Source organism: Rhododendron vialii, chromosome 9a (assembly GCF_030253575.1).
Source record: "Rhododendron vialii isolate Sample 1 chromosome 9a, ASM3025357v1".
In the NCBI taxonomy this organism is placed as follows: Eukaryota; Viridiplantae; Streptophyta; class Magnoliopsida; order Ericales; family Ericaceae; genus Rhododendron; species Rhododendron vialii.
This window is the reverse complement of record NC_080565.1, coordinates 2,100,159-2,112,124: the sequence shown is the minus strand read 5'-3', so window position 1 is coordinate 2,112,124 and position 11,966 is coordinate 2,100,159. Positions and strand designations below refer to the sequence as shown.

The 11,966-nt window shown below is 37.9% G+C and overlaps 1 protein-coding gene across 3 annotated transcripts; it reads right to left on the bottom strand.

The window, feature by feature from the left end:
- Window positions 1-3,597: 3,597 nt before the first annotated feature.
- LOC131301914 (membrane-associated 30 kDa protein, chloroplastic-like) lies at window positions 3,598-11,742 on the bottom strand. Of its 3 annotated transcripts, none has more exons than XM_058328418.1 (11): window positions 11,518-11,742; window positions 9,866-9,990; window positions 9,429-9,539; window positions 9,143-9,207; window positions 8,981-9,062; window positions 7,956-8,030; window positions 7,264-7,334; window positions 7,071-7,153; window positions 6,255-6,319; window positions 4,772-4,846; window positions 3,598-3,944 (listed from the first exon to the last, which is right to left on the bottom strand). In XM_058328418.1, exons 1-11 carry the CDS (start codon window positions 11,642-11,644, stop codon window positions 3,825-3,827), a joined length of 999 nt encoding a protein of 332 aa, XP_058184401.1. In that variant the 5' UTR covers window positions 11,645-11,742; the 3' UTR covers window positions 3,598-3,824. The 3 variants fall into 3 exon arrangements, with proteins under 3 accessions (XP_058184401.1, XP_058184402.1, XP_058184403.1); XM_058328419.1 differs by having other exon boundaries at window positions 9,866-9,987; XM_058328420.1 differs by having other exon boundaries at window positions 9,866-9,932; window positions 11,518-11,654.
- Window positions 11,743-11,966: the final 224 nt, after the last annotated feature.

Here is an 11,966-nt window from a genome sequence, read left to right as displayed (position 1 = left end):
CCGCTTGGCACCTGGGCCACAATAGTCATCACTGGTTCCGCAATAACCGAACTTGCTACAGCACATATCGGCTACACAACTGCAGTTTTGGCCGGATATGAGCATCGGTAGGGCGGCCCCGGCAAGGATTCCGGCCAGAATGATTGTGAGGAGGTTGTGCATTGTAGCTGACATTTTTTGGAGAGAGAGAGAGAGAGAGAGAGAGAGAGAGAGAGAGGAGGGAGTTTGTGGGTGTGTAGAGGTTTGGAAAAAATAAGTGGGTCGTGCAATTAATTGTTCTTCTAGCTAGAGAAACCGTGTACACACTTGTGTCTTTGGTTGACTTTGAGTGGTTAGATACTGGAAGATCATCGTATGGGTTTGAAAATTCTATAAGAACATCTATCAACAGAGGAATTTAAGTAAAAATTTTACGAATGAATCATACCAGTGTGAATTAGTTTCTTCTTCTTCCTTTTTTTTTTTTCTTCAAAGGATAGGATGTTAATAGATATTAAAGAGTTAATAATTACAAAAGGAGCCGAGCAACTCTTCCATGAGAACTCGAACTCAGGACCTCTTTCTTAGAAGGGAGATTGAAGAACCAACCACACCAACCGGTCACTCTTTTTGTTTCTTCAAATATCGTACTCAATAGTCAATACATAGAGAGATAAATGGGGTTTGGCTATTGGAGACCTTACCTGGTGGCTTATTTTTTCAGGGTAATTTACACCTTTAGAAATTTATTTGTCTCACTCTTTGATAATACATGAATGATCATAACCCAATTGGTGTTGAGTTAGTGGTCAAGGCATGAGACATATGGGTTGCTCCTTCCTATGGTTTCAGGTTGGAAACCCCTCAGGTGCTATCAACTATTTTTGGGTCAAGGCCATATAAAACTTTACTTTGGCTAACAATTATTTTTGGGTCAAGGTCATGTAAAACTTTACTTTGGCTTTAATTGAGACCCCTGCAAGTGGACGGTGAAATTGGTCTCCCAAAAATAGTCGAGGTCATAAGCTGGCCAAAATAGCGGAGTTATAAAAAAATAAAACATGACCATCCATTTGGAATGCTACTATGCTAGCAATATTGTGACTGCTATGCAGATCAACTCTTTCACCTTTAAAGTAGGAGAAAAGTGGTGAAAGCAACATAAAATAAGGCTAATTCTTGTGGCAAAATGGATAAAAGTGAGGGTAATAGTGAAAAATTGAACCACCATATATATTTAGATAAATTAGCATTCTTCCCCTTAAAAGATTATGATTTTTGACCGTGGTCCCTTGATTTGTGAATTATCCTCCATTTTATTAATTCTCATGATATTGACCTGGGATGTAAGAAATATTCATGTGTTATTGACACAAAACATCAAATTGCATAGGACAAATAATTAGTAAATTTAACCCGAAAAATACAAATAAATGGATTGTTTATTGATTTACATTTACATGCTCACCCTGTATTTATGTATTTCCTAACTTACCAATAACCAAAACTATAGTTTTTCATCTCACAGCTCATTTGAACCGTCAAAATTGCTGCATATGGCTCAGTGGCCTGGACCTCTAGGACTGGGTCCGGACGCCAGGCGTTCAAGCCAACATGCCATGGTGAGCTTTGCATTCTCGTACATTGACGGGTACGCTTCAAGATGGTTTTCACCCGCAAAATCCTCAGATAACACCCTTACGGCCCCCACTCGCACGTGACTGAAAATGAAGACGAAGATGACAATAGTGATCAAAAGAGCGTTTCCTCGGCAGAAATACATAGCGAAACACCACCTCAAGCCCAGAAAAAAATCTTGTTTTTGGACAAGGGTGTGGACTGTGGAGGGGAAGAGTTTTTTTGTTTTGGGTTCTTGGAAATCTGTACGAGAGAGATAGAGAGAACGAATGTGGAGGGAAAGAGTTTTTATGTTATGGGTTCTTGGAAATATGTATGAGAGAGATAGAGAGAATGAGTTTTGTTGGAAGTATTTATAAACATGGATTTGCATGTTGTGGGGTCTACTTGGATACAATTACGTGTTGACGAAGAAGATTTTGGAACCAAGTCTTGCATGATATGAGGGCCATTGATCTGGCGGCCAAAAAGGAAAATTCTTATCTTGATTTTGAATATGTCAAAGCTTATCATGAATATCAAATTATTAATTTCCGAGAAGGCCCTTGTTGGTGAGGTGAACTATGGATGGGTGAAGGGTAATTTGGTCTTTCTTTAAGAAAGGGCAGGAGTGGTACTTCCAAAGTTCCAAGGGTTGAAAATTTCGAACTGACTGAGTGCCCTTTGTTCTGTCTTTGAATGGCATGTGGAAGAAAAACAAGCTGAGGTAATGTTGATTAGGGCGTTCCTTAATTCACTGCTAAAATTTCTGTGAACACCCTTACTTATGCAACTCGACTAATTTCGGACCCTAAAGTTAAAGACCTGACAAACCTTCCAATGATCATGAGTTGGATTCTTGAAAACCACCTCTTCATTTGCAAGAGGGTAAGACTACGTATTCAACCATTCCCCAAATCTAAGCATATCTGGCAACTTCATGCACTGAATATGTTGTTTGTTAAGAGAATATACAAAAGGGTTCTCTCCCGTTCAGTTAGTGCTATTGTAATGGATACGGACGGGAGGGGTGCCGAGGCACTCAAACCCCCTCACAACTCTAAATATTCTCTTTAACTGTATTGCTTACATGCAAATTTAAAGAAGTTCTATAAAATTGACAAGTTCTCTCATATTATTCTGTATGCCCATTTGTTTGGTCGAATGTGAGTATCGAAATGGACTATAAATCAAAAGTGGCCAAATCCATATTCAGTTTTTGTTTCAAATACTTACAACTTTGGATCAGTTGGATGAAACATGCGTCTAACATATTACTCCCACAAAGTGCAGGGCACACAATACCATGAGAAGTACACGGTCCCCTAAAAAAATTAAGAGTACAATTATATACCCGGTTAAATTTTATATGCTCCTTTAATACTAGTTTCGTCGAACAAACGGAGCCTTAGTGTAGTAGCCAAGTCGAAAATACTAATTTCGTCGAACAAACAGAGCCTTAGTGTAGTAGCCAAGTCGAAAAGTGTGGTATTATTAATCTGATTTACTATTTTTTTTAGAATTATATATCCGTTTAAATTTTATATGTTCCTTCAATACTGGAATAGTTCCGTCGAACAAACGGAGCCTTAGTGTAGTAGCCGAGTCAAAAAGAGGACAAATGGAAGAAAACTTGATGAAGTAAAAAGAGAATTTAGTGTATTAGGATGTCACTGGTGACGAATAGTTACAGGCACCAACACCATTCAACTTAACAGGGGCCAGAAGTCCCACAAGAATCAAAGCACACCATTTGAACAAACCACTCTGTTGAAACACCTTGCTTTGAATTTGAATCATCAAAACTGTCAACAAAACTCCCCAAATTGATCAGAATGTCAAAATACATTTTGCACATAATTAACAATAAGGCCGTGTTTTGAGTTGCGGGATTTTAGAAAGATTTATCAAGGGAAACGGGAATGACGGGTAGGAAACAACCATATTTAGCTTCACCATTTCTCTAAACTTAAAGATTGTTCCTCTATATAGTCCTCCGTATAAATATACGCTTCAAATGCGATTATGATGTAGGAAAAGGTTAATTATCATACATCACTCTCATTATTCATCCGTAAGTATACAATAATTATGGTACCCTTCCCCGAAAACTATGATTTCATCTGAGGCTTTGACGGATCATCTATACAAATCAGTGATCCTGTGCGTCGAAACAAACCCGAATCCAGATAGCTAAGAATCAACAAGATATGCACAAGAATTGAAATTTATAAATCCTTCGACTTTTGTCTCAAATCATTGAGCTCTTTCTCAATCTGAGCATCTCTAAATGGAAAAGCCTTGTTTTCGCTTGGAACAGCTGTGTTTCCAGCCGGTAGTTCTCCTTTCTGTGGAAATATGTCAAGACAAAGAAACCAAATATGACGATCGGTCAAAACTCACCAATCCTTTGCATCTATATTGGCGTGTCCCAAATTTTGAGGCAATCTTATGCCCATGTTAAAAGCTTGATTAGGGTTCCACTTTCAAGAATATTAAAATCAAAATACTTCATGCAACATAAAAATATTAAAATCAATAACTCAAATTCCAAGTAATTAGGGTACCCTAGAGTTTATGCGCAATCTAATGCCCATCTTAAGGCTGGATGAGGGTTCCGTTTTCAAGGAAATGAGTTTTTTTTTTTCTTTAATTTACTGAGTAAACATTGGAAAATATTACTCCTACTGTCCTACAATACTGCTATAGTACCAAACTACTTCATAGTTCGTGTACTATACGAGAAAATAATTACACTTATGTTAAGAAGCAATGTAATATCCACGAAGATAAAACGTAATTTGCACACATCCATGTTCATTACCTTTATGAAAGAACATATACACAGGTAGAATATCAACACGTATAGATAAGACCAAGAATTCTATTCCAAGTGGTTTTATGTATTAAAGCAGGATCATAGTCTCTTTGTTAATCATCCCTTTTCTATACAAACTAATGGCATTTCCATTACTATTACTTTGTATGTCATTCGATTTGTTATAGCATATTCGTGCCTACTCAATTTCATTCCTGGGAACCAGATAAGAAGATTAAAATATTTGAACCAATGCTTGCCAAAGATGCTTCTATATTTTCTAGTAAAAAGTAAAATAAGTACAAATGTACACCAACAAATGACCGATCCATATTTAGATACAACAGATCTGCATACCTTAAAGCTCCCAGATAATTCTTTCTTCAAATTTGCAAGATCGTCATCAACAGAAGAGCTCTCTAGTAACGCAAACTGCCAAAAAAGGGGAAAAATAAGGTTCATCAATCAAGTAGAAAGCAAAAGGACAAAAACTATGGAGCTCATTGACAATACAGTATATTTACGTGCAGAATGGTTGATGATGGAGTTCCTAAATGAGTTGAGCACTTCACTCAATTCAGAGGAAACAAAAGGGCTACTTCACTCACTGCATCTACATGGTTGAAGCCACCAATTGCCATAACAAATGCACCATTTTTCAGAGGTATAATCTTTTCATTCATGTGATTCTGTAGTATTTCTTCCAAGTCAATGTATTCATATAATCTACCAGATCTATGTCGAAAAATAAATCAGAGATTCTTTAGTTCATCCAAATAATTTACTTACAAAAAAACCAAAGAGCTCCACAATATTCGTAGTGTTTCTTTCAAAAGGAACAAACACCAACTTCAAGCCAATTCAAGAATGAGAGTCACAGCCTATTCGAGAGTGTCATAGACAAAACCAATTGGAGTGATGGTCGAACCAAGTTAGGAACAGAAATGCAAGAAAAGATAGGTCATTTGGCCCAAGCAATGCCCCAAGACTAGATCTAACCAACTGCCCATCTTACGTTCTATATATCTTTTACACATGTTTGTTGTCCTTTGTAGTCTAGTGACTCTAGTGTAACCAATAACCACAAAAGCCTTTCAATCAACTAAGAAGGTAAGAGAGGATTTCGTAAGAAAATCCAATTTCCACTATCAGAAGCCACCCTTTCCCCGTCCCTTACTCGACCTTTTAGATTGCTGGTAAGTCAAACAAAAGAAAATGAACAGGGGCGAACCAACGGCAGTGCCCGTGGATGAGTTGCAAGTAATCCTTGGGTGGACTAGCCATACGTATGAGGTCTGGGGTCGGTCATATGACGAGAATAAAACAATCCAGAAAGAATAAATAGGCCACGAATTTCTTACTCACTTCCAGCTTAATAGAAACTGTACAGCCCCAAGGAGAACATCAAGATGCCATCAGTTTATATGACTAAGATGTCTCGTATTTCCGGAGAAAGTGATTCGATTGATGGGCATTTTCATGCTCAGAGCATAGCATAGTTAAGCTATGTCATATATATGGAAGAACTATTACAACATATTTGGAGGAGCACCATGCGAACTATTGAGTAAAGTAACTGACACTCAACTTATTTTGGGACCAGTTAAATTTTGGTGTCAAAGGAAAAAGTTTGTTATTCACATCTACTACCTCTGGAGCATAAAAACTAGAAGAGTATATCTAAGAAAGTGCTCACTTTCAAGATGTAGTTTAAAAGATTATTTATTTCGTAATTTTCATCTGTTATTATTTGAAAATGCAAACAGAAGGGGATGATCATGGCAACAACATTCAGACACGAGAATCGAAAGGGAATTTTCAGAAGAGACATAATAGCTACCTTCCCTTCGAGATCATCAGTAGTTAACTGGCCAAGCGCTTCAGCTTGGGATTCCATAGCCATCACTATTCAGATAGAGACTTCAGATCAAGAAACACTACTAATATTTGAAATAATATGGTACAACGAACGTGACTGACAAAAGTTAATGCGGTATATGTATGAGCACATCAGCTTGCTAAAGGCCATAATAAGCAAGGAAGAACCACTGTAATTGGTATCTAAAGTAACAATATGTGCCAATCCAAAACTTATTTGATCTAGTACAATTTATCAGCTTGTAGTATTTTCCACAGGTGTGACAAATTTACGATGCAATTGTATTTGTCGAAAGACAACTGCACCCATGGAAATCATTTGGCAGTCATAAGCCATTTTATGAAAACAAATAGGAAAATCGAGGCAACTGAGACAATTTAATGGCATGATGAGAAAAGTTGTGTTGATGCAGCTATTAAAGGAGGTTGGCCTTTGCTTTATCATTACTTAGGTATTTGATGAGCTAGAAAGCCAACAGGAACAAAACCTGACAGAAACTTGGGATAACTAGATTTACAACTTCTGACTATGATAAATGGAATCGTACAACAACAGCAATACAAGAATAGGGGAATCTTTTTGAAGAAAACCAGATGCAAGTTTCAACTCAATAAAGAATAAAACTACGAAATTATCCCAAGAAAAAGCCATACTCATACTCATACTCATTTATTAACTTCATAACATGTATAACCAACATTTACGATATTTATGTCCTTCAAAGGACAAAAAAAAGGAGGAACATAGACAAAACAAAGCTTTGGACATTCAGCTCACCCTTTTCTTCCATCTTCTCGAAAGCTGAAAGAGCACTACTAGTATTGACATTCCCCAGCATCTCGTTCACTTTCGTAGCAGTCCTAAAGCAACAACAAAGTGGTTAGCACTTAGTAGTACTATTAAAGAGTTAGAAGCTACCTAAAACACTCTATAAGGTGGAATAAGATAAAAAATGGCTGCAAGGACAAACTTGGCAGATTGCGCGCGTGCTTTCAGCGTATCTTTCTTCGACCTTGCCTCCTGTATCTTGCTCTCCAATTTCTACACGAAGTCAGAATCATAGAATCCAACTGTAATGAGTCAGTAATAGGAATTGCGTGAATTACTTGTCGACGAAACCAAAAAGTAAAGAAAGAAAAAATGACCAACAACAACCAATCCAAAGAACTGAAATATGCCTCAGTTGTTCATGCTTGAAGGACAAACAGAATGGGCATTTCGCTGGTCTTTTCATGAATTTCAAGAAAAAGAATAATAAAAAACAAATCATGGCCAGCTTAATGTCTTAACTTCACATTCCAGCTTGGTGGTGACGGGAAACTAAAGTACAATAAAAGGATGCACCGCTTCTCCCCTTACTAATTTCTTGTTCTCAAAATTAGTTTAATCCATATTGGTGAAACAGGCATCTACAATGCATATCGAGAATACGAAGTATTTTTAAGTAGAAAAAGAAGACAATGATGCACGTATTTTGTTAAGGTCTGATCTTGCAAGAATTATGTGAAGCATGACTTCCCACATGCCTATCATACTAATGAATGTCAGAATAAACCAAAACATGTAACCACGAAGCATGCCTGTATTTCCCAATGTGATGTTTATTTATTCCAACAGTCAAGTGGAAAGTCAATGCTGCACAGGAACTAAATGTCAGCATACCCGTGTGTTGGAGACCAGATTGTCGACAACAATCTTCTGTTGTTCAAATTGAGCTTTCAAAGAACTAGCATTATCCTGTAAAACAGAACAAAATGGATATTTTATGGAGGAATCCCATCTCTAGTATTACGCTATGCAAATGTCGTATTAAACATAATTTGTCCATTTGGTTTCCATTTCTGGCATAGTGGAACTTATAATCTACAAACTCTTGAAACAAACGACTTACAACAGTTATGGAATTCACATGCCTTTACCCTGAAATAGGTTTGGTGTACACTTTTGCTACACTTTATTGAAGTACACCCCATCTGATAAGTCGTATCCGCCCTAATAAACCAACTAATTTGGGGGACCAATCCCACCATCCGAGTGGGAGCCCAATTAAATCCTGGACAAAGCCTTGTATGGACTGGCCAAACACAGGAATTGATAGCATGTTGGTGAGTACTCCCTTCATCCTATTGTATGCATTCTTTTCATGAACGATGATAAGATGACAAAGTGATTCTCAGAAATGAGGCTTCTACAAACAGAAAGCCGAACACATGAAATGGGACGGAGGGAATGTTGTTCCAGAAGAGAAATTGTTCGTACAACCCTCGAGAAAGAGCAGCGCTGCAGCAAGATTCCTCCAAAATGCTCTCCTTCCAGTTGTTTCCTGTCTTTTTCTGCTTTATGTGCCATTCAAGCTTCTGACTTTCCACCTTCAAAACTAATATGGAGGTCATATGTTCCCAGAAAAATCTTAGAATGGTTGGTTTCTCTTTACAATCTTTGCGAACCCAAGGTTTACCAGTCCATTTCAAACAACGTTGCTCTTCCAATGTCCTTCATGTAAGCAAAAAGAAGAAAATTACACTATTTTGGATCACTCATATTTTAGGGTTTCCTTTATATCAATCAGTAACTACTTAGATCGGTGACTGTATTGACAGTTTACAATGGGAAGTGAGTCAAGTGCCTAACAAACTAAATAAGCAGTTAAGCACCCAGCATGATTTCAAAGAATGATGACAACTTACAGCATAAGATTTACGCCTCTTGAGAGCTTCACGAGCAAGATCCTCATCACCCTTTCCAAGAGCAAATTGTGCTTTACGATACCTATTGCAGTAAACCATGAGGGTAACGGGGAAAAAAACACCACCACTATTATTATGAAAAGGACTTCCTTTCAACATTACCATTCTTCAGAGGTTTGCTGTGCAGCTTTGTACTTATTCTCCAACCGCTTTTGAGATGCCAATACCTAGAGGAAATGATGAGATTTAGAAAATATATATAGAAAGGAAATGATCCTGGAAAAAAGCAAATTGCATTCAGGAATGAAGAATCAGAAGCTTGCCAAACCTTTCATTTGTCATAGCACAAAAATATGAAAATACAACAGAAAGAAAACTAAATATGAGAAACAGAATTAACAATACGAAGATAAAATTGCAGATTAACATAAGAGAGAACTATTCATACTTGGGCTGTGGCTTGACGCATTTTTGTCAAGTCATCGGTCATCTCAAGCACTGTCTGTTCTAGAATCTTCTCTGGGTCTTCAAAGGTACTTATGAGTGCATTAGCATATGACTGCAACCAGGAGAGAAATATAATTTAATTCTTTGTGTGCAACAGAAACAAGAACGTATTTTCTGGTCTATTGGAATGATTTTTGGAATAGAATGGTCATTCCTTGGCCTCCATATGGATGGGCATCGACTTAAAATAAATGAACAATGTTTCCATTTGTGGAATCCATTCTTTAGCAAACCAAAAGTTGGAATCAGCATTCCAAGGGAATGACAATTCTATTCTAGCTTCATTCCAACGAACCAAACGCTACCTAATTTTTTTGACTAAGAGATGACACATGTATGCCAACTAGGATAGCAAGTGAATGTTTCATGGAATCTCACCTTCGCAACTCTAGCAAATCGATCAAAAAGACTCATGCGTGTGACAAGAGCATTCCCTCTTTGTCTACTGCATATAGATAGATTTGAGGGAGCAAGCTTTATCTGCGAAACTTTAAAAGCTCCTACTGTGAGTAAAATCCATTTTTACTAAACAGGGAACAAATCAGGAATGGATGCAGCGTATGCATGCATGTGATGAGGACATACATTCGCTAGTGAATACTTCTTTCTTAAGATTAAAAGTTCGAAAAAGTAAGATTAAGCATCCAGCACTCCAAGATGCTACTACATGCATTTCAAATTTGTTGAGAAGTACAGACAGAAATCAGAAACTATTGTATACTGCGGATGTTCAGACAACCAAATATTACATTTACTTTGCACCTTGGGGGGTTTCCGAGAAAAGTATTTGGCAAGAGGATTGCTTATGGTGTTGGATTCGACGGAATTCAAGTCAAGGTGGAGATTTGTTGAAACGGCCTTGAATATGAAGTAGCTGTAGCTCCATCCGGACGGGAGTCACAGCCTTAGTTGCATGAAGCGGGAGTGGGGGAGCGAGGGAATACAGAAGCTCCCAAGGTTGGGAGCGTGAGAGTAGCGTGTACATATATTATAAAAATAATGTAGCATAGAGTATTCATTTTGAAAGTACAATCATTTTAAGAAGTAAAAATATGGGCCAAGTCCGCAATAAATGTAAGAAATGGGCTAGTGTTACAATATATGATTTTCTTTTCAAGATACCATGACTTGGGCTAGATATCATGTGTTCATTGAAGATCAATGAATAAAGCCAAGTGACAAATCCCTGTTTTCCTATACAAAGATCATACAAAAGCTCCCATCTTTGTAAGGAGCGAGCTCCTATCTCAATGGGAGCGGGTTCCCGTCAAGCTCCTTAGTTGGGAGCACAAAAGCGGGCCCCCAAGGAGGGAGCGGCTCCATTTTAGGAGTTTCCTGCAACTAAGGTCACAGCTGTCGGAAACAGTCAATCCTTTGAGGTCCAATCATGGGGTTTTAGGGGTTTGGTTCCCATTTTGGTTTTGCCATTTGTGTTCCATTAGGATCTTGATTCGTTCAAGTTCCACAAAGGTTTTGTCCTTGATATTGGATAACACTTTGAGAGTGACGGATGTTTAAGTCTCTCCTCCTCGTTCATAGTGAAACCTCTCTTGCTCTTCGCCTGTGAATGTACGTTCGGGTCATGCTGAGGCAGAACCACGTAAAAAGTGTTCTTCGCGTGATTGCTTGTTGAATTGTTTTCTGATTTTCATAACAAAGATGAAGCTCAAACAGTTTTTAACTATCCAGATAACAGCAGAACCCACAACTCCAAAAAACCCAGACCCTCATTTATCGTACCAACAACCAAAAACTGAAAAACTTCACAAAATGGATAATTTCTACACACAGCTCCACAACTCCATTGTTTGGTTTATCACAAATGGAGGAAAGCACAGAAATTTTCAATCTAAACATAAGAAGATTTAATATGCACTGAGGAACTATACCATTCACTCTCACCACATTCATTAACTCTTCTTCCTTCAATTTCCTCGATTTTCTCAGCAACAAACAAGGCCAAGTAAAAAACTAGAAAAAAAATTGGAAATACCCAACAACCCACAAAAGGGTACAAGATAAGAGAGTACCTCCACCATTGAAAAGTGATGTCTTGAGGGATCTTTCCACTGTACAGAGGGCAGTGGCAGAGGTAGAAGATGATGGGGGTGACACCGGCAAGGTTAGCCCCGTAAATAACTGGGATCCTATGGCCATTTTCGGAATTTCAAGAATTCAAATGGGAGCAAGCGAACTCTGAGTGCATGAAGAACTTCGGATCAGATAAATATGGACTGATGCTTCACAGCCATGTTTTCTTGATTTTGGGCGGTTTTCTTGAGAAGCGGACAAGAACTTTTCATATTCTTTAGCGGTCTGTTACCGGTCTAGTGTGCTCCGGAAGATTTACTATTAGTTTTGACCCCTTCACATTCGAAAGCTTACACATACACCCCCTGATTGATCAGAATGGAAAAGGTCTCCTTTTTCCAATAAAAAAATCGAAATTGACCCTACAATATTTCAAATTTGTTAACAT

Bases quoted from the DNA above. Each gene is read 5' to 3' on its own strand.
- LOC131301914 (XM_058328418.1), bottom strand. From the start codon at position 11,644: ATGGCCATAGGATCCCAGTTATTTACGGGGCTAACCTTGCCGGTGTCA. The intron at 9,540-9,865 runs GTGAGATTCCAT...TCCTGGTTGCAG, and splicing joins GATTTGCTAGAGTTGCGAAG to TCATATGCTAATGCACTCAT. The intron at 8,031-8,980 runs GTAAGTTGTCAT...TCTGTTTTACAG, and splicing joins AGAGGCGTAAATCTTATGCT to GATAATGCTAGTTCTTTGAA.